The sequence below is a fragment of the Cydia fagiglandana genome, chromosome 13 (assembly GCF_963556715.1).
Source record: "Cydia fagiglandana chromosome 13, ilCydFagi1.1, whole genome shotgun sequence".
Classification (NCBI taxonomy): Eukaryota; Metazoa; Arthropoda; class Insecta; order Lepidoptera; family Tortricidae; genus Cydia; species Cydia fagiglandana.
In genome coordinates, this window is record NC_085944.1 from 16453325 (window position 1) to 16476570 (window position 23246).

Sequence of the window (23246 nt, forward strand, 5' to 3'; positions counted from 1 at the left end):
CAGAATGGCCACGCACCGCCCCGCCCCGACTCGCATTACCTCGCCCCGCGACTGGCCGCGACATGAATCTGGCGGACTTCTGGCGTCTTCTCAGTAAAGCGACTTAGTCACACATACACAATGACGCATGCACAGACGTGCCGCGCACACATATAAACGCAAATGATTTTTGATGTATGGCGTGTCCGCCCTGTGACCGGACTTAGCAAGCTATACAAAGCTAAGTTATTAGCTATTTGAGTTATATCTATCATTCTTCTGTTCTCTCAACTGCGCTTTAAACTGTTCATCCATCACCATCGCCCACTGGTGTCGTTTGACACCAACTTTCTTAAGTTCATCATACGCCGTCCTGTATCGCTCGATAATCTCAAAGTTCTCGCGCGACAAACTAAACAGCTCGCAGTTGGTGACAGCGACGGCCGAGACAAAGCGCAATTTAACGTCTTCACTCATGAGCGCGGTCTCGCCGAAATGGTCACCGTCCTCAATATGAATTAGCTCATACCCGGATTTCGTGTACAACGCGACGGTGCCCTTGTTGATGAAGTACATACAATTGCCTGTAGAAAAAAGAAAGAAAGAAATAAATATGTATAATAGGGATATTCTTACATAAATTGACTAAGTCCCACGGTAAGCTCAAGAAGGCTTGTGATGTGGGTACTCAGGAAACGATATACATATACTTAAATACGTGGAAAACATCCATGACTCAGGAACAAAAAAAGCGTTAGTAAGCGGTAGTTAACGTCAGGAAAGCGTTAGTTCTTCAATGATCGATAGTACAAGCAACACTCCTAACTGTACATCAATGGACCTTATTACAAAAGGCATAAGGTCCACGTACAACCGTGTGGGAAATGCATGGTAATCAAGCGTTTCTGATCCCTCCCTGCATTGTGAGGGTGCCGGGGCTGCCGGAGGGCGCCGTGGTGGAATGACATTTTCACCACACCAGCTTACTTTGCACTTCAAAAACCGATAGCAAAGTTGCATTTTATTCACATGCAACTTTGCTCGCTCCATCGTAGGCCACGTCTACGCCTCGGCTAGTCTGTGGCCATGAGTAAGCCCATTCATAATAAAAAAAAAAAAAAAAAAAAATTTGAGGCAAAGTAATCAAATGCAAATTTTGAGTTGTTTTCTTGTGTTTGCTGGTAGAATTGACTTTTAGATGATAATTTTGGATGATACAAATTTAATAACATTAATTTGGATTTGATTTGGTTTGGTTTTGTTTGATATTTTACATTTAACATTTGCTTCGGGTTGGTGTGGTGAAAAATTTTGTGTATCACTCGGGGGCAAATTTTGTTTAACCCTCGTGCATTGAAACCCTCGCAACGCTCAAGATTCCATTTTTCGAACCACTCGCTGTGCTCGTGGTTCAATTTTGGAATTTTTCGCTTGCTCGGGTATCAATATTAGCTCGAGCGGTTAAACAACAACTTTGCCCCCTTGTAAAACCAATTATTATCCCAGTGTCACGAACGGCAAAGAGGGTAAAACACCGGAGTGGGTTTAGTGGGTAGCGCCAAATTCTCCCCCTCTGTACAGAGTTTTCCTGGTGAGATTTGCTTACCCACAGTATTAATCTTGTAAATAATGTCCCCTTCAATGAAGATAGCAAGCTGGAACTTGAGAGAGATCTCTATGAGAGCAGCCTAGTTGTTTGAGGAACGTCACTTCGCGCACCATATACCGGCCCGTTTGCATTGTAATGTTTCCGTGCACGGCCATTACCATCGGACCTTTCAATCCAGAAGGGAAACTAGTCCTTAATGGAATTAGTCCAGTTTCCTCACGATGTTTTCCCTCATTGGTAAACGATTGGTACTTAATGACCTCGGCACATTTTCATCGTTAGTCGCACGCTTAGCCAAAGCTTATAATTGAGTGATTTAACGTCAACGTCAAAATTACACATTAGTACCTTAACTCCTTGGTAATAAATGGACTTGTCCCGGTGAGATTTGCTTACCTATAGTATTAATCTTGTAAATAATGTCCCCTTCAATGAAGATAGCAAGCTGGAATTTGAGAGAGATCTCTATGAGAACAGCCCACGGCAGCTGCTTGAGGAACGTCACTTCGCGCACCATATGCCGCCCCGTGTGCATTATGATGTCTTCGTGTAATTGGCCGGTGACGCAATCTAGCATAGTTGACTCCTGTAATTCAAATTTAAATCTGCAAGTAGGTATATCTCGAGATTTTACATGTCAATAAAACATTACGAAAGGTTGAAGTGAATTTCAGAAACAGTAGCAAAAAGTGGTTCTCTAAGTATATCATAATAAAAAAATTCTTTAAAAAAAAGATGTTTAGTGAATGAAACGCTATCATCGGCTCAGCCAACAGACGTCCACTGCTGGACACAGATCTCCCCCTGGGATCTCCATAATGGCCGGTCGTTTATTCAGGATCCTACAAATTTTTCATTCACCTTTTTTACATTTATTTTTGGAACCGAGCTATGAATCGACGATTTAAGTAGCTCAAAATTATACCAAGGGTTTTTAGAAGGTATTTAACCATTGACATTAAGGACAGGCCTTATGGACAATAAGAATGGGGCCAGTACTTACAGCGGTGTGCTGCACTGCACGAATTCGAGCCGATCGTACATTGGTCGCGATTGGTCGATTGGCTCGAATTCGTGAGTCATACCATAACATATTTTTTTATATAACCAATACGTTTATCTCTAATGATAGGTATGCTTACCACAAAAAAGTGTGACCTAAACCGGATCGCATAAAACTTGAGAACTTTCTTCTTAATCCACGTCGGGAAGCGTCTCTTGTGCATATAGGTCTGAATCTGGTGGGACATCATGTAGTACTTCGCCTTTGAGGATTGCGTGCCGAACAGAGCTATCATGTATTTTAATGTGCAGTGTAACACAACGCACTGCAATCAAAATAATAACTGAGAGCCTACCGCGAACCACGTTCGACATGCCGAACCTATTCGCGCGATTAATCGCGACGCGAAGCAAATTAGCGCGAAGAGAGTGTATAAGGGAGAAGTGGAAGTGGGAGTTGGAAGGGGTACACCTCGGCGGACTTTCTCTGATCAGATCGGGGAAATCTTGAAGAAAGGCTAGGTCAAGAGCACCCTAAACCGGCGAAGCGTGTATGATTAATGTTATGAAAGTGCAGGAAGCGAAAGAGGTATGTCAGGATCGTAGCAAGTGGAAATCCGTGGAAAGAGAGCGATGGGCATGACGGCATGGCCACACTACCTACGTCTCTGCATAACTTCCCTCGCTACTTTCCATGCCAATCGTCGAGTACCATATGTGGACCGTTTCACAAAAGCTAGTACCTACGTGACAAACTTTTAAGGAACAGGCCCCAGGACGAATAGAACCTCTGGAAACCGATTACCACGACCGAATTATGTAGTTGTAGTCGGTATTTTTGAAGATGAATGTAGATACTGTATACGTGATCTAAATCTAAGGGCCACCCCACATCTGGCGTCTTTCGGGCGTCGGCGTCTACAATTCTATGGCCGCTGCTCGACGCAACTGCGCAGCGACGTCATTTTCCATAGCGCTGAGTGGCGCTGACCAGACGCCGACGCTCGAGGGACGCTAGATGTGTGGGGTGGCCCTAACACAACAGAAACTTTACTTTTTTTTTTCGATGTGGCGCGCACACAGCTCTTGTGAGCAAGGACCCCGCTAAGGATACACATACTACACTTAACAATCACAAAACACAAACACCATATCCCGACTAGAACAATTACACACCCGGAAGCAACGTGTATACCGATAGCGCCGCGTTTCCGGAACATATTCACACTATTATAAAAAAAAAAAAAAAAAACGGGCGAGCCTTGCTCATATGCATATCTGTCGCCAGTTTTCCCTTAGTCGCCTTATAAGACACCCACGGGACGAGATGAGGTGGTGCGGTGTGCGTGGTGAGGTGGTACAGAAACTTTACAAGCAGGTAAATGAGCGTGAAACTTACTTGAGCAATAATAAAGGCAAAAGTGGTAAATATTTCGAAGTCACCGTCGTATGGGAGGAGATGTAAATTTGAATTCTTTCTTAACATGTTCACTGTAAAAAAAAATTATGTGTCGGAATTTGGCTATTTAGCCCGTTTTTACAGACAAGTACCTACCGGTCTATGCCGTCTATCAGGCCTATTCGGATTTCGAGATAATCACAAGATCTTGAGACGATTTAGAGATCAACTAGATCTACATTAGATATCGACTAGATGTGACATGGATATCTAAGTAATAACATATCGAAATCGTTCATGAGGGTTAGTATCGTTTCGTCTAAAAAGCAGCTGGTCTATGTAGCATCTGGTCTAAAAAGCAGCTCGTCTATATTGCATCTGGTCTAAAAAACAGGTGGTCTAAAAACCAATTTGTCTAAAACGCCCATGGCAACTGGTCTAAAATGCTTTTCGCCTAAGAAGCAACTGGTCTAAAAATACCTCTCGTCTAAGACGCAACTTGTCTAAAACGCTATTCGTCTTTAATGCAAGTAGTCTACAATGCATTTTGTCTAAATTGTGTTTCTGACGTCACAGGCGTCCACAGGCTACAGAAACCGCTTATTGGGACGTGTTTCTCGCCTAGGGATAGTATTGTCTTTCTTTCATTCATCTAATGATTTGTTCACATGGACATGCTTAGCTTTATTAATTAGTTTGGTTCTAAACAATATTTTGTTAAAATACTTAATTGGATATAACATTAATTAAAGTTTTTATTTAATTTTCTAGATTTAAGCTAGTTAATATTTCTAGATTTAAGTAGTTAGTTTGCTGTACAGTGTACATATTTATTATCAATAAAGGCATTAATTAATAGTAATATCAATATCATCTGAAGTACGCTGTTAAAATCTTTTGGGTTCCTCAGGGCCTCGGTGTATAATAAATAATACCTACTGATTTTAATATGAAAAGTGTTTTTTTAGTGCGTAAGTTGAAACTTAGAAATAACTTTGACGGCCTGCGTAGCTTAGTTGGTAGTGACTCTGCCTGCTAAGCGGAGATCCCGGGTTCGAATCCCCGGTGAGGGTATATATTTGTGTAAGTATCACAGATATTTGTACCTGAGTCATGGATGTTTTCTGTGTTTGTGTTCGTCAATATATATTATATACATCGTCGCCCGGTTGCAGCGTTAACCCATTCAGTGCCGAAGACGCGAATTCGCGTCCTGTCTATGCCTAAACGTGATACCGAGGACGCGAATTCGCGTCGTCGCGTGGAAGGAGGCGGCACTGTGATGATTAAAAATATGAAGCGTCGGCAATGAATGGGTTAACGCTGCTCAGAAGTATTTGCGACTGATGGCGACTGTAGTAAGGTAAATAAGAATAATACGCCAGGCTGTAGGTGAAAATAACATTTTATTCTTAATTAAACTATTGGACTAAAATGCTTGTTATCAAAGAGAAAATGCGTTTTTTAAACTAAAGAATGCTTCTTATTAAACTAAAAACTTTCTTGCTCCTAATGTGGCATTTCTCATATTCTTGCATCACCTATCCCGTTCCTATCGTTTGTATATTTTTAAATACTTTTTCACTTCTGTAACCTTCTCCAGAAAGTCAAATGGCGTAATCAAACCCTCCTCCAACGCAGTCAACAGCTTAGTATATTCAGTGTCGAATTTTATATCAACCTTTTTTCTGTTGTTGACGTTGAAAATGTTTTTACACAGTTTAATGTCTTGGATTTTGGATTCTTCGCGTATTTTTTGCAAGAAATAAACAAATGTGGGCTTTCGGGCCACTCGACTATTCAATCTTCTATGCCAAGCTTCGACACTGTTCGTCGTGCGATGTCTTTCCTTGGCACAGCTTATCATGGGTAATGAAAGCCATTGCTTGTTTACATACCGATGGAAATCCCGCATTTCGTCCGTATCAGGTGTTATTTGTATAATATTAATCCAAGCGTCGGCTATACAAGCGGTGGGAATCAATGGTAAATTCGCGGTCAATCTGACAGCGTGGCGTCCTTCCTTTGTTGATGTGAGATTCATTTCTTCACCCTTATCCCATACATTTTTGTTAAAATGGAAGTAGCATCCAGTCAACTTAGCTTGAGGGAATACCATTCTGAACGCTTTGTATTGGCCTACTTCGTAGTCACATTTGAAAAAGTCTATGTCAAGCGATAATTCTCTTTTAAGTGCCTCAAACAATCTGATATATGTTCTTTTTGTTTTGTCAGGGAGGAGGGCATAGACAACTGGAACAATATTCGTATGGTTTTCGTTACTTCCAATATCCAATTGTAACGTGAAAAGTTGTTTGAAGGGTTTGGGAACTCTTTTGAAGGTGGAGTCTCCGAAAAACTGTTTGCCCTTAATGTTTTTTATTGTATTTTGACTTTTTTTGGTACAAAATACTAATATTTTGTCATTATTGTCTCCATCACACCATACCAAAAAGTCTGTGGCCAAAATTTCAGGTACTTCGACGTCATTTAAATTTAGGGGGTTGGTTTTTTGTAAATTTAGAAATTTTCTTCGTTTTCTATTTAGTGTATCTTTTTTCGACACATACATATCCATTTCTATTATTTTTCTTTTTGACTTTTCATGTAAATTCAATTTAGTTATTTGTTCTTCAAAAATCTGTTTAACGGGGGCATAATTCTTACATACTTCTTTTTTACAGGAATCAATTATCAAATCTACTTCATTTCTAAATTTGTTTCTTCGGCAGGAATGTGGAGTTGGGGGTGTCCTCACATTGTTTCGCTGCGGGCCTAATTTTATAGATGCACTACAGTCGGCACGGTTTACGCAACGCCATAGTGTAGTGCTGTCTTTATTAGTTTTATTCAAATTGTATCTATAGCCGTCATGTAATAGCGATTTACCTCCTCTCTGGCTCTCTATAAATACCAGTTCCTGCTGTGTATGCTCTCCACTACTCGGTCCGGGATTCATAATTTATGTTAACTATTTCACATAACCATAAAATAATATTGCATTATCGCAGGAAAACAGCACATAATAGAATGTAGTTGTCATTAATCTAATCAAATACGGAATCAGTATGTAGTCTAAAGTGGCCAGTATGTTTCCGATGTAAAGGAGTTTCAATATGAATTGCAAACAGATTGATTTATTGGATACAGAGTGGACTTGGTTACTTTAAGACTGCTTGCTAATTACATCATCAGCGTTTTAAAACACTTAGTAATTATAAAATGTACTTTTTGTCGAGCACTAGTGGCGTGGCAGTAGTACGCTAGACTTTCAATCCGGAGGCCTCGGGTTCAAACCTAGTTTCTAACTTTTCGGAGCTTATGTACGAAATATCATTGATACTTACCAGTTGCTTTTCGGTGAAGGAAAACATCGTGAGGAAACCTGCATACTTCTGCGAAGAAATTCAAAGGTGTATGTGAAGTCCCCAATCCGCTCTGGGCAAGCGTGGGGACTATTGCCCAAACCCTCTCATGCATGAGAGGAGGCCTGTGCCCACTTGCCCAGCAGTGGGACGTAGGTATATAGGCTGAGCAGGAGGAGGTACTTTTAGACCAGTGGCTATTTAGACCAGTTGCTACATAGACGAGCTGCTTTTTAGACCAGATGCTACATAGACGAGCTGTTTTTTAGACAACATGCTACGTAGACGAGCTGCTTTTTAGACCAGATGCTACATAGACGAGCTGTTATTTAGACGATTTGATTTTTAGACCACCTGCTTTTTAGACCAGATGCAATATAGACGAGCTGCTTTTTAGACCAGATGCTACATAGACCAGCTGCTTTTTAGACGAAACGATACTAACCCGTTCATGAGGACCTCCAGAATCGCGGAAACGTCAAATTTGACATATCTATCTTACAAATATCTTTAAATTATCCGTATCGTAACTTGTTGAAGTCTAGTAGAAAACTAATTCATTTTCCGAATCGAGCCGTTAGTATTTATTTTCTTAAGGAAAGGAAAGAATTAGTATTTTTGCACAAGCACACACTGTCGTAAGTTTATCATGCTTTATTATTTTTTAACCTTTTGGACGCCAATGACCGATATATCTGCACCGCAGGTTCAACGCCAAAGACTGATTAATCGGTAACAAACAAGTAACAAACAAACCACAGAGCAACACGGATCCTTACGATACAACTGGGAAAACGCAAAGGCCCGTTGTTAACCTTTTCGACGCCATGTCAAACACAAAAGCTGTCACACGGACGCCAGGTCACCGAAGTGTCAAAACTGAAATTGAACTTTATGCATAGGTACACACGTAGGTGTATGTTGCTCTGTGGTCTGTGACCGATTAATCGGTCTTTGGCGATGAACCTGCGGTGCGGATATATCGGTCATTGGCGTCCAAAAGGTTAACACTCACCTGCCCTCATCAGACTATACATGAGCCGCACCTCCCCCGGTTTGTCCCACAAGTCTCCAATAGTAATCCAGGAGCTGTTCCTTGGCTGCACTGGCTGGTAGTCCCCCTCTATGTAATACTCGACCACGAATTGGATCAACACATTCCAAGACAAATACGTTGTCCCGTGCATTAAGACCTCTAGAGCGGTTTTTAAGGGCACCTGTAGATATTTTTTTACTGGATTACATATACACGGTGTAACATGAGTAAACCGAATATTTTTTTAACAGCGTATTCCTGATCATATTTAGAGACAAAAATGTCCTATAAACTTTTTTGAAATTCGCCTAGATTCAGAGATATTATTAATTAAAAAAAAACAAGTTTTTATTGTTACATAGCGTAAAAGGCCTTTTTGTTGGTGATGTTGCTGCTATGGGACGTAGTCTAAATATCTTTATTGATAGATGTCAAAAAGTGACAAGTATCGCTTTGCAAAATGTAGGTTCTACGAAAAAAAATGTAAAAATCAATTTTAAATGACAAGTTTACCAATAACATTTATTTTTTATGTACAAATACGTTCAAAAAATTGAAAAACACAAAACAAAAAAAAATTTTATTTTGGCGAAAATGACCTAAACTTATATTACATTTTTTACTTCTTTTGACCTCAGAAATGCGTGGTTAAAATTATTCGGTTTCCTCATGTTACACCGTGTATAATCTATTAAGTTATAGACTAAAATCATCTCAAACCTAGTCGATCCTGGATTTGAATGCCGATAAGGGCATTTAAAGTGTCATTCTATGGAACTTGCTAACTATCTAAACAAACCGCCACTGAATGATGATTTCACTTTTCAGTGCGTTATTAGCGGTTTGTTTACATAGTTACTAAGTTCCATAGATTGACACTAAACTTTCCTTTAGACATGTGTCCTTCACGAGTGAGCGATTTAAAATAATTTAAATTAACTGTATCATTTGACTGAACTCACTCACTGGTCAACTCAGTGCAGATTCAAATCGCTCATTTCGCTCAGTAACTCATATAAGATCTCAGTGTTCCCTGCTCGCTCTTTCCCACTCATGATTCGAATGAGCCGGCCGAGCGTGACGAGCGGGTGAGCGACTGACAGGCCTATTCGGATTTCGAGATAATCACAAGAACTAGAGACGATTTAGAGACCAACTAGATCTACATTAGATATCGACTAGATGTGACTTGGATATCTAAGTCATAACTTGTCGAAATCGTTCAAGAGGACCTCCAGAATCGCGGAACCGTCAAAGACATATCTATCTTACAAATATCTTTAAATTCTCCATATCGTAACTTGTTGAAGTCTAGTAGAAATCTAATTCATTTTCCGAATCGAGCCGTGAGACGATGATGCGAATAGTTTTCGGAGCGGTTCGGAAGAATTCGGAGGGTGATGGGAAAACATGGCCGAATCGTATCGCGTTATTCTCCATCTTGTTCGCATTTATGGTTGTGTGTATCTGATTGATTGACATCTCTCTCTACTCACTCGTGAACAATATAGCTTTTAGCTTACAGGTCCACTGAGCGAAATGAAATGAGTGATACATATCATGCACCGCGAGCGAAAGATATGAATCAATCGTCTAAAACTCAGTGAAGCGTTTTGCTCATCTCTATTCCTAAGTAATAATTTAGTTATAAAAAAAAAAATCCTGAAGAATTCAGATTTTGTAAATCTGTTATAATTTTGATATGGCTTGCGCTTATTGGTGCGCGCATGATGGACTGAGATTCGTTTAAGGCGTGGCTCCTTATTGCTGCGAGGGAGTAGTAACGGATCGTGTTAAAGTCATAACATTTGGTTAAACGGACAGGTATCGTCTTGGGTCGTCCCATTCGTTTTTCGTCAAGTTCCTTCTTAAAATTAGTCCTATTCTGCTTTCGTCACTCATTCTACATTGAAAGCCACCGACGATTGTGACGAATGTAGAATGAGTGACGAATGCAGAATAGAACTAATTTAAGAACTTGACGAAAAACGAATGGGACGACCTAAGACGATACCAACGGACAGAATCTTACCTTCATTCTCAAAACCGTGCATATATTGCTATGATACTTAACCATAACGAAGTATTCAATGGAAACAACTGAGCACACAGTTCGCACAATATGAGGGTAGCTTTTTGGTTCTGGTAGCATTGACGTTTCGTGAAGCACGCAAAACAGTTGCACGAAATCCACTAGCATCCATGATAAGATATAGTTCTTTAAAATCTTGTAGTGGTTGAGTTCTATTCGTTGTCGGTTTTTACCATCCACGAAGCCGGTAAGTATATTGATAGGGATATTGACGGCGACAAATACAACGTGGGTGCATAATAACAAAATATAGAGCGGATCCTGGAAAAACATAATATAATTACTTAATAAGCTGACTGCTAAAACATGGAATTGTATTTATTGGGCGCGAAGAGATCTTGACTAATTTATTAGGGACAATACAGTCTGTGGCCTGTAATACGAGATATAAGACACATTCGTCAGATTCTTTTTTCGTCAGGATAAATTTTAGCCTATTTTTTTCGGACGAAAACCGAATTCCTCTTTGGACAGAAAAAACTTAACTTTGGTGTGAAAGATTTGGAATTATCCTGTGATACTTCCACCAGTGACAGTTTAACAGCGATTCAGGGATGAATCATGCTATCCCTTTCTAATGTATAGCACTATCCCTTTCGGCTATTTAGGGTTGTCAACATTCAAGTCCTTACCTTATCTGTGGTCGTGCATGCAAAAGGACGTCAAGTGGTGCCAAACCTAATAATTGCTCGGAGTAATGCTGAGCCGGGTTTGCCCGAAGTCAGGAGTGTCTTTCCACTGTCTGAGGTGCCAACAGGATTTCAAAAAAACCGGCCAAGTGCGAGTCGCACTCGCGCAAGAAGGGTTCCGTACCATTACGCAAAAAGTGGCAATAAATCACGTTTGTTGTATGGGACCCCACTTATATATTTGCCGCACGGAATGACAGGTGGGAACGGGACGTCGCTCTACAAATGCATGGTGCTGTCTCGCTTTCGTACGGAATGAACGTACGGTTCATTAGAACGGTAGATAAAGGTTATGGCCTGTAACATAACCTTTATCTACCGTATAGTTCCTACTCTGTATCTTTAGGTATAAAAGTACCTAAACAAAATCTACCCTTAAATAGTAGTGGTAGTGTGGGAACAAGTACGTAAGTATAACGGGTTAGCACTGATTGACTAGCACGTTATCTTTTCGCGGATTAGCAAAGATTTTGGTTTTAACTAATATGGATTTCCGCAAAGTAACGCCTGATTCTGTTCACAATCTAAATACTTACGTCATCGCTAGGGCTTGTGCTGGAGATCCAGATCGGCAGGAGCAATATCATGAGGAGGAGTGTTGAGAAAACGACCGCCTCAGCCCACATACGTAGTTTGCTGAATGGGTGTATGGTGAACGGGTACTTGGTGAATTGGCGGTGCCTTTCTGCGCACAAGCTTGCGTAGGACCTACAGTATTAATCTTCACTGTAAACTTAACATAAACTCCATCTCAACATAAAGTCGATTTGTGTAAGAATGTCCTTTTAAAATGTTTTATTTTAAACACATGGAATCACTAATCTCGGCCATTTAAATGCTAAAAAATCTTGCAATTCGCTCAGCTACTTATCACCAAGAAAATACGTCAAAAGATGTTCAAGTTGCGGAAGGTTTGTGACCAGTTTTCATATTTTTTTGGAAAAACATATTGGTTTCTTTTTGCTAGAAGGCCCTCGAAAGCTTGTAATTGGCCATGGCTTACTCGGCAAGCATGAGGGTCCACTCGACAACTTAGGGGCCACATATTATGTCGAAGCGGAATCGGCAAAATCCGATAGGAAAAAGCTTTATGTCTGCGCAATAAGAGTGAAAAAGACCTCATTCGGCTCCGCTCACATCGGCTGGCGCCTACCGACACGTCGACGGCTTTTTCGCTCTTATTGCGCGGACATAAAACTAAAACTTTTTCCTATCGGCTTCTGCTTGCGCATCGGTATATCTGGGGTGACCCTAGTACAAAATAGCCAATATTCAGTGAAGTATATTCAATAAAGACAGGTATCTATAGAAGTATAATTATGTACTCACTTAAACATATTGATAGCTCTTATATCGTGAAAGTTAACCGAACTGAGGTCCAAAATGAATTTCCTAATCCAATTGCATTTAATCTCATATTTGTTTTGCAGGTTACTCAGAGAACATTTGTGTAGTTTGAAATACTTCTGCCTTGCCTTCCAATCTTCACACTTATCAGTTATTTTATTAGTTGTATTTTGATCGGTTTTATTTTCAGTTGACATGATTATATTAATTATTTTTTACATTTTACAAATATTGAGATAACGCTTTCCAACAGTCAGTGTTGTCAGATAAAACGTAGTGATTATATGCTCAGTGATGGCTGTCTGTCAGTATGGACAGGTGACAACAGAAGCAGTCAAACATTCCGCACAAGCCGGAGCTAATTCAGACTATTTGTTTCTTCATTACCTACCAAAAGGAGACTTAACTCCATCAAATTGGGTTGATGGTGCCGCGGCTCTTTCGGTCACGACACCAATCCCTTCACACCAAAAGCAGTCACTGGTAATGTGTCGACCAACCAAACTGTGTAACGACTTTAAAAAAAACCATCAAATTGGGCAAACCCAGAGGTACCTATTTTTTACTTTACTTGTAGAACTGCAATTTGTAATTTATAATTTAGGCCTGTATAGTTTGTCAAGCGACATTCGTCAGTAGAAAAAGCAACAAATTTAAAAAATGGAAGGCGCGAAGGGTTTTCGTTCCACAGTCCCTTTTGCTACTAACAAAGTTGTTTGACAAACTATATCTTAGCAACCAAACTGAACCAAACCCCTCTAGTGAAGCTGGGCTGGCAGTATGCAGAGAGGATTTACCTCCACCTCTGACAAAAGAAACTCTCTAGAGAGGAATAAAGAGTACCTAACGCACTAATGTGCTTTTATGATATTCTTCTTAATAAAGCTACCTAGCAGTTGTTCATCGATGGAGGCAGGCCAGATAGGGATTGGGTTTTGGGTTAAAACCCTAGGTGTGTATAAAGTGTACGATTTTATAACTAGAACGAATTCAATTAATAGAATCATTTATAGCAGTTACTTGTGTTTTGCGCATTCAGGAAGCAGGAAGAAGGATAGATTATATAGTACCTAATAAGCGAGAAAACACATTTTATTTGAATAATTTATTTATTAGTTATTTTGTACTAAGGTCCATGGTATAACATTCGTTCTACCTCGCTTCCATACTTCTGAACAGGTTTTCGAACAGAATACAGCACTCAGAATGACAGTTTCCGTTCTATCGATGAGGATAATTTCCCTGAAATGAAAAGAAAAAACATGAATAATACCAACGAGTATCAATTATTCACCGTTGGTCCGAATATATGCTGCAAATAAGAATAAGAATCATAATTATTTATTTTATTGCCACACAGAATACAAACATGGTGCTTGCATAAGTAATGGCGACAGGCGAGTATACCTATACTTCGTTTTTAGGGTTCCGTACCCAAAGGGTAAAACGGGACCCTATTACTAAGACTTCGCTGTCCGTCCGTCCGTCCGTCCGTCTGTCCGTCTGTTGAAATTTTCACAGATGATGTATTTCTGTTGCCGCTATAACAACAAATACTAAAAACAGAATAAAATAAAGATTTAAGTGGGGCTCCCATACAGCAAACGTGATTTTTGGCCAAAGTTAGGCAACGTCGGGCGTGGTCAGTACTTTGATGGGTGACCGTTTTCTTTTTGCATTTTTTTCCGTTTTTTTTTTGCTTTATGGTACGGAACCCTTCGTGCGCGAGTCCGACTCGCACTTGCCCGGTTTTATTTTAGCATTAGAAATAAGGTAAACAATCTTGATGCGTCTTTTTATTGAAAATCATGTTTAAAAAATAAGTCACGGCAAATATGTAACAATTATGAATCTAATACGAGTACGATCATTTATATTCTTCTGCTTTCATAAGTAATAGTTACTGATTTTTAAAAAGCGTTTTTCTATTAAAAGACATGTCAAGATCGCTTACCTTCTTGCAAATTCTTTCTAATGCTAAAAAACACGAACTATAGACATTGATATTATCGTACGAATATTAAGCCCGTCCCATAAATTACATTACGAAATTCTAACTCAGATCACATAAAATCCTTCTCGACAAGCCTAGATCATCTGAAGCCCTAAAACCCTACTCAAAATATGAGCGTCCGAAATGTAAATCAGGAAATTTCTTACCCAAGGCAGAATTCATATAACACGAAATCAAATGTAGGTTTCTTACAAGCGGCGTTCTCACACTTTGATATAGGTCCAACTCTTAATTCTCTCTTCATAAAATTTGGTAGAAAACTGTGGTATTTATCCACTATATCAGATGGTGCGTAAATTCTTTGTTCTTTGGTTTTATTCCCATTTTTTAAAACGGATGGTATGACTTTGAATTCGTAATTACCATTTTTATCTTCGCTGGGTATATTTTTAGATTCTAGATTAAAATTTAAGAAGTTGTTCTGAATATTTGATACATTTCTGTTATAATAATCTGAATAAATGCTTGGTGAGTCTGTTGATAGTTTTCTGGCAGTTTCTGATATGATTGCATACAGTCTTCTTCGACACAGTTCGTACAGATTTGGTGGGGAATATGTACTTTCTAATATGTTTTGGTGTTGCGGTGGACATGGGATATCTATTTTATATGAACCATTCTCATTCACTACGGTCAGTCGGCATACTTGTTGATTTGTATAAATCGCTTGAGGTTTTCTGAAACAAAAATAGATATTAGAATTTTCGACAGCAAAGCATGGATTTGACTGTTGAAGTACGTTACATATAGGTAGAGTCAGACTAAGAAGAGTCTACAGCGGACTTGATAGCCTGCAGTGCAAGTGTCATTTTAAACGTCAAACTTCTATGAAATTATGACGTATAAATAACACTTGCACTGTGTGGGCTATCAAATCCGCTGCAGACTTTTCTTGCTCTGACTTTACATATCTACTATAGTTCCATGGGAACATTAAAAAATTAAGTTCCTAAGTATGTATATTTTAAGATGGTGGAGTGGAGGCGTATATACCTAGGTACTTATACTTTTATAATTATGTAGTCACATAATATTAGCCTTTATGAAGCTTTACGGGAAGATGAGGCAAAACTTAGATATTGCAGCATTTTCAGCCTAAATTAAGTATAGCTCTAAATGATCGTACCTACCTATAGTAAGAAATCTTACGTAACTCCAAACACATCTATTCTCAGCTAATGTGGGGTATCAAGTAAACAAAACAAGCAATAATGGATGTTTCTGGGTGCCATAAACATGTCCATTACGCACTGAAGGGAAGAGAATGTTCCTCAACGAAGGCGGAATAAGTTTCACAAACAAAGCATACATAAAAGAACCTACATTATGACGTCAAGTAATCTGAGGGCGCGTGCAAGAAGCACTGTTCTCTTCGGAAGCATCCAAGGAGACATAGCCAAGATGACAATCGTACACCGACAAACGTGTCGCTTAACTTCAAACCCTGGTAAATACATTCGACCCTCTCAGCCAATATTATCTACCCTATTACCTTTTCTTAATAGGTACTAAAATCGTATACACAGATGGATTTACCCGAGTTTGAAGTTAACCGACTCAGCCGCCAAACGAAAAGAAAAAAAATAAGAAAAAGAACTATTTCAAAGAAAAAAAATCTTTAGAGTTAGACCAAGAAAAGTCTGCAGAGATTTTGATAGCCCACGCAAGTGTTATTATAAACGTCAAACTTTTATGAAATTATGTCAATATCCTCTATCACATGGCAGCCTGATTCGGTTAAAAAAAAGCACACATTCTTAGCGTCCTTATAATTTAGTGCTATTACTAGTTTTTGAATACCTAATATTCTGGGATATATACTTAATTAGTTGATTAGTCAGAGTAAATAACCTACCTAGCAATGCACCGAGGAGAAGTTTCTTAAGTTGCGAAACTTCTATGAAGAATATTCTCTGGAACTTAAATTTAATAAACAACCTAATCGTGTCAAGGCCGACGTAGACACATGCCATTTTAAATACTTCGCCTGCCCGCTTTACTGTTATGTGGCGTGTAATATTGGCCCAGTTAAATTAAGGCTTTCACCTCGGAATGAGAGATAATAAGCTGAGGTTTAATCAGGAAATTAAGCTTTATAGCCTTTAACTTAAGGTATTTCTACAGGAAAGAGGTAGATTTTAAGTACTAGAATAGAATAGACTAGTAATACATGAAAATGTTTTCACATGCTTTTATTTAACTCCCGAAATCTCTATCTGTTGTTAAAATAGCGAGATGAAGTAGTTTTAAGTTCATTCTTATTCGTTTTCTTTGTTAGAAAGTACATTGTTTTAGTTCCATAAATAGATTCCCCATCCATAATTTATCCGGAAATGATATATCACATGTCCTAATATGTATAGCTTTAGAGAAATGATGATTCAATTGAAGCGCGGCAGCGTCGAACTTAACCCCCCTCCCCCCACTAAATGTGCCGTGGCTCTCGATGTCTCCCGGTCAGAATCTACTCAGACCAGCTAAAAATCAACTATGCCAAGTTTCAGCGCATCTTCACAAAATGTAAGGTCTCATTCACTATCAAACCAACTTATAGTACTTATGTCTGATCACTGCGTTTTCTGTGCCCTATATCTTGAAAACGGCTAATCTCATGAAAAAATGTTCGATGCTTAACGTGTCACAAATTTTATGCTCTACAATTCTTCCCTACATGTAAACAGCGGTGGAGTTATAGAAATCTTGATATTCGCAAAAAACCGATTTTCATGAACTTTGACCTTGATTAACTTGTGACGCGCACATGATATATGCGTCGACTTTTAAGAGAACCTTTAAAATGTCATAACGAAGGTGTATACGAGTTTCCAGCTTATTATCTCTCATTCCGAGGTTGACCCCCTTTTTAGGCTTAAGATGACTGGCCCATATGTATTATATATATTACACAAAACGTTAAAGTTCTCATGGGAACATTCTCACAGAGAACTTTCTAAGTTTCTTTCATGTAATTTCTCTGAAATTTCCGAGAACATTTCTGCAATTTGTACATTGCTAAACCTACCCCATTCCGAAGCTCCTAGTCTGCTGGTCCCTGAACATGTGGTACCACAAGGAAAATGGTATCGCCTTCAGGTTGTTCCTCCAGAATCGGAACTCGCAGTGATGCTGGTTATACACGGGCCGTTGGGGCAGCCATTGCAAATTGTTATCTGGAATTTAAAGAAATCAATGTTTTCATTTCCATCAAAGACATATGTAACTTCGTATAAGATGAATAAAGTCTAAAGAAAAAACGTGCCTCGGAAATCGAGTAAAAGTCATTCTCGGATAGATAGGTATTATGGCGTGACGACACCGTTTCATATTTAACAATTTTAACACATAGATATCAGTGAAACATAGGTCAAAATGATATAAAAATAATAAAATCATTTATCCATATAGGTATATACATTTTTTTTATAATTTTATACGTGTTTATTTTGAGTTTTAGTCGTGTGTCGATAGATGGCAGTAAATTTACAGTAACTACAAAATTTACGATGACAGGACCCCTCTATACTTGATACTATCTATTCTTTTTGTTTTCATTTATGTACTTTTCTTCAAATAAAATTATGTAAGTAGTTATAGGCATTCTTAAAGGATGATTCACGCTAGACCGGGCCGGGGCGTCCGACATGTCATTTTCTATGACGGCTGATCGGTGATCACGTGGTGATTTCCATAGAAAACGAAGCCCTGACCCGGTCTAGTGTGAGCGTCTTAATTTTTTTTTAATAGTACGAAATTCGCTTTTCGATGAAGAAAAACGCCATGAGCAAAACCGGACTAACTTATCCCAATAAGTTCTAGATTGTCCGCTGGGTTAAAAAGTCACATAGATGTCAGTTTAAAATTAATGCCTAAGCCAATTCTTGGGATCAGTTTACCGAGTGGACCCCAGGCTGACCCCAGGCTCCCGAGTAGGACATGCCAATAATACCCGGACAACATAAGATCAGGACTCGTAAATTTATTTTTGATTTGGTATTTTAGACACAGTCCCTCACAGTGAATTATCACTATTGCTTACCACAGGTTTGTGAAAACGTCAATAAGTAGGTATAAATAAAAGTCTGCAGCGGATTTGATAGCCCACGCAGCGTGTTAAATTATTTATACGTCATAATTTCATAGAAGTTTGACGTTTAAAATGACACTTGCACTGCGTGGGCTATCAAATCCGCTGCAGACTTTTCTTGGTCTACTAGAATTTGTGCGGAAAGAGAAAAGTTCTCTTTCCGAAGAGACTGTAAAATATTCTGTAAAATCTTCCAAGATCCGATAAGGATACAAATACAGCCTTAACTAGAAAATAGTTTTAGCTGCCCAACAAATCTTATAAATCGATTACCACCCAAAACAGGTCAACCAAATCAATGAGGAAACATTGATTTATCTCAGACAGTAAGTTATCCGAGGCACCAAACATTAAACCACTAAACAACTATACAAACTTGAACCTTACCACATTGACTTAAGGTATAATATGGCTGGCAACGATGAAACGGTGGTCTATTCATAAAGTCTCTCGTTCTCGATTAGGAACGACTCACAGTATAACTTGATCTCTTGATTCGAAGCAGATACGCGTATACGTAGGACAGAATCATAATGGTTGGGCTGAAGTTGATTAGCCAGTAACCTTTGTGAACAGTCGAATTTCCCAGGCTATTATGTTCCTATAGCTTAACTTGCAGTCTCAAATTCTAAATCGAGAAATGGTTTTTATTATGGAGCTCGTGCAGTTATAATAACAATAAAATCGTGTAAGAGGGACAACAAAATACAGTAGGTATGTAACTGAACGAAAAGCAAATACTCAAACCCGTTAATGTTTAGGTCACATTGAACAACTTTTACTATGAGACCAACCCCGAAAACGCGGAAAAAAATTGGATGTTTCATACTTTTCGCTGGTCTGATGTTGAATTTTTTTAAGGAAGAGTCAATTTTTTGCATCAATGCAAAAATGCACATATTGATTGTACCTACTCTTCTTCTTCCTCGCGTTATCCCGGCACTTTGTCTCGGCTCACGGCCTCCAAGAATTGACGTAGGTACTAGTTTTTACGAAAGCGACTGCCATCTGCCAACCCAGAGGGGAAACTAGTTATTGGCATTCCATAGTTCGGTTTCCTCACGATATTTTCCTTCACCGAAAAGCAACAAATATCAAATGATAACCAATTGATTGTACTGCGAAGTAATAAACTTATTCATACATACACAATTACACATACTTGCAATTAAAAAAGCTGCACAACACCAACATACTATAATAAACAGGACTATACCACAAACCGATAGATACCGCAGCGCTCTCAGCTCCGCGATCCTCAAAGGCAACTCCGTTAATTCATTCTCATCCAATATCAGGAACTTCAAGCTTCTGACATCGCCTATCTCATCGGGTATGTATCTCAATCTGTTGCCGCTAACATCGAGACACTTTAGACTTCGCAACTTCGATATCTCTCGAGGCAACACCGCTATATCATTGCCGCTTAAGTAAAGGCTCTCTAGATGCTCCAATCTGCCGATGTCGCTCGGCAGACGAGATATTAGATTCTCCTTTAGATATATATCCGTAATTTCTGATTCTTCGCCTTTGAGCAAATGTAAAGGGAACTGGGTGAAACCTCTGTAATTCCAATGGAGAACAACCGTTGGTATATTATTTTCACTGTAATCCATTTTTCAGTATCATTACACTTAAACACACTTTTTTGTTTTTATTTGGCAGATTTGCGCAGCCTTAGTCCGAATTTAAAAATAAAACGAAGAAGCAGCTGTCTTTGATCCCGTCGGCCGAGTACTGCATCCCGTGGCGAACGCGCGAAGCGTGATATTTTTAAAACTATAGCAAGGTCTCCGGTCTACGAATTATTATGCCAGACGGAATATAGGTGAAACGTTAAAAAAACGATAATAATTCTAAACATGTGATTGAGTTTTAAAACTAGCTGACCTGATCAGATTTTTAAGGCGACTATTATATTAATGTTTGCGTGCATAGCATGAAAGTGCCCAAGTAAGTATACCATTTTACAAGCATTCAAAATTTAACAAATTTTATTTATTTTTACAAATAATAACTAACTTAATAACAATACCTACCCAAACATGATAAAGTACTTATCAATGAGTTGAAAGAATCTGGATATCGTTAACAAAGAAAATGAACATTACATATTCACCCAATTATTGCAGTTAAGGTCATGCATCGATTATGTGCATGCGAAATATTGCCGGTTATTAGTATTACACATACCTACATAGCGTAGCTATTAGTAAATTATATCTATGTACATTAGTACACGTGATCACAAGATTATACGATGAAAAGTTGGCTACTTTTTTCTAAAGTGCCTAAACAACATATATTATACGATTAGTACTTACTTACCAACGTAAAGTTAGGTTTTAGCTGTGACCTAAGTCAAACCCAATCAATATCATTTGCAAAATCCCCAATAGAAACACATGTTGAATTTTATTAATCTAGTTAAATATATAGATAGAAAATGAGAAATCTATCGCGATAAATTGGAAACTTAAAAATATATTAGAATAATAAAAAAAACACTAGACCTCAAAGTTTCAAAATGTTTGTTATTTTAAACAGCCTAAAAGGAAAAAATATAATGGTACCATTCGATTCCTTACATTTTAAACGCAATATTTCACCGACCAAATCGCAATTTCCTTGTTTTCTAATCAAAATGACGCCCTGGAGTTGCAGGCGTTCATATGTTCCGGTAACCGCTTACCATCAGGCGGGCCATATGCATGTTTGCCACCGACGTATCATATACTATAATACTTATACTAATTGACCAACATAAGGTCTCTATTGTTTCCCATAAAGTTTTAAGTCATAATGTGTTCTTTGTCCGCATCTTCGTTAGTCATAATTTGGTTTTTCTCAGAAATGCCTAACTTTTCAGGATTGCCATAAAATAAACCTAACCTATCTATAGGATATCCTTACGAAAATCCTGAAAAGTTAACGGTTTCAGAGTTATGACTACTTAATGATAATCTGATAATGATTACATTATGACAAACAAAGGGATCCGAAAACCGGTTTCAGAATTATGACTAATGATAATCTGACAATCATTATATTATGACTTTCAATAATTATGTCAAACAAAGGGATCCGACAACCGGATTCAGAATTATGACTAACGATAATCTGACAATCATTATATTATGACTTTCAATAATTATGTCAAACAAAGGGATCTGACAACCGGTTTCAGAATTATGACTAACGATAATCTGACAATCATTATATTATGACTTTCAATAATTATGTCAAACAAAGGGATCCGACAACCGGTTTTAGAATTATGACTAACGATAATCTGACACTGATTATATTATGACTTTAAATAATTATGTCAAACAAAGGGATCCGACAACCGGTTTCAGAATTATGACTAACGATAATCTGACAATGATTATATTATGACTTTAAATAATTATGTCAAACAAAGGGATCCGACAACCGGATTCAGAATTATGACTAACGATAATCTGACAATCATTATATTATGACTTTCAATAATTATGTCAAACAAAGGGATCTGACAACCGGTTTCAGAATTATGACTAACGATAATCTGACAATCATTATATTATGACTTTCAATAATTATGTCAAACAAAGGGATCCGACAACCGGTTTCAGAATTATGACTAACGATAATCTGACAATCATTATATTATGACTTTCAATAATTATGTCAAACAAAGGGATCCGACAACCGGTTTCAGAATTATGACTAACGATAATCTGACAATGATTATATTATGACTTTAAATAATTATGTCAAACAAAGGGATCCGACAACCGGTTTCAGAATTATGACCAGAGCTCGGATAGGGTGAGCTATTTGCCTTATAATTTGACATGTCTTATGTCATATATAAGGCAAATAGCTCACCCTATCCGAGCTCTGATTATGACTAACGATAATCTGACAATCATTACTTTATGACTTTCAATAATTATGTCAAACAAAGGGATCCGACCAACATGTAAGAGCCAGCGTTTCCCAAAGTCACGTTACGTAAGATGTCGAGTGTCTGGCGCCTGTCCAACGCGGCGTCCGAGGTCGGTCGAAGGTAAACAAACACACGTCACTGGCTAATGGCCTCGTCACACTGTATAGCCAGTGTAACACGATCTCTGATAAGGTATTGCAAGACAAGACCCATATTATATATATTACTAACCAACATTAAATCGAAATGCAAGCTTTAAATGGAATTGGGCGGGACATGTTGCCAGGCAGCGTGATGGCAAATCAAGATGTTATGGCTCCTCTACACGAGTGCTGGCGCAGCGCTAGGCCAGCGAGATGGCCATGCGCTGGTTGGAATGGATGTTTTTTAGGGTTCCGTACCCAAAGGGTAAAACGGGACCCTATTACTAAGACTTCGCTATCCGTCCGTCCGTCCGTCTGTCACCAGGCTGTATCTCACGAACCGTTATAGCTAGATAGTTGAAATTTTCACAGATGATGTATTTCTGTTGCCGCTATAACAACAAACACTAAAAACAGAATAAAATAAAGATTTAAATGGGGCTCCCATACAACAAACGTGATTTTTGACCAAAGTTAAGCAACGTCGGGAGTGGTCAGTACTTGGATGGGTGACCGTTTTTTTTGTTTTTTTTTTGCATTATGGTACGGAACC

General features: G+C 38.6%; 2 protein-coding genes across 2 annotated transcripts; both read right to left on the reverse strand.

Moving 5' to 3' along the window:
- Positions 1-201: 201 nt before the first annotated feature.
- On the reverse strand, positions 202-12508 carry LOC134669907 (potassium/sodium hyperpolarization-activated cyclic nucleotide-gated channel 4-like). Its single transcript, XM_063527523.1, has 8 exons — positions 12501-12508; positions 11708-11879; positions 10423-10743; positions 8370-8571; positions 3990-4081; positions 2731-2916; positions 1985-2174; positions 202-563 (listed from the first exon to the last, which is right to left on the reverse strand). Exons 1-8 carry the CDS (start codon positions 12506-12508, stop codon positions 229-231), a joined length of 1506 nt encoding a protein of 501 aa, XP_063383593.1. The 3' UTR covers positions 202-228.
- Positions 12509-13627: 1119 nt separating this feature from the next.
- Positions 13628-20265, reverse strand: LOC134670363 (leucine-rich repeat-containing protein 28-like). The gene is made up of 4 exons (XM_063528182.1): positions 19833-20265; positions 17555-17702; positions 14679-15209; positions 13628-13760 (listed from the first exon to the last, which is right to left on the reverse strand). Exons 1-4 carry the CDS (start codon positions 20230-20232, stop codon positions 13631-13633), a joined length of 1209 nt encoding a protein of 402 aa, XP_063384252.1. The 5' UTR covers positions 20233-20265; the 3' UTR covers positions 13628-13630.
- Between the last annotated feature and the right edge of the window lie 2981 nt (positions 20266-23246).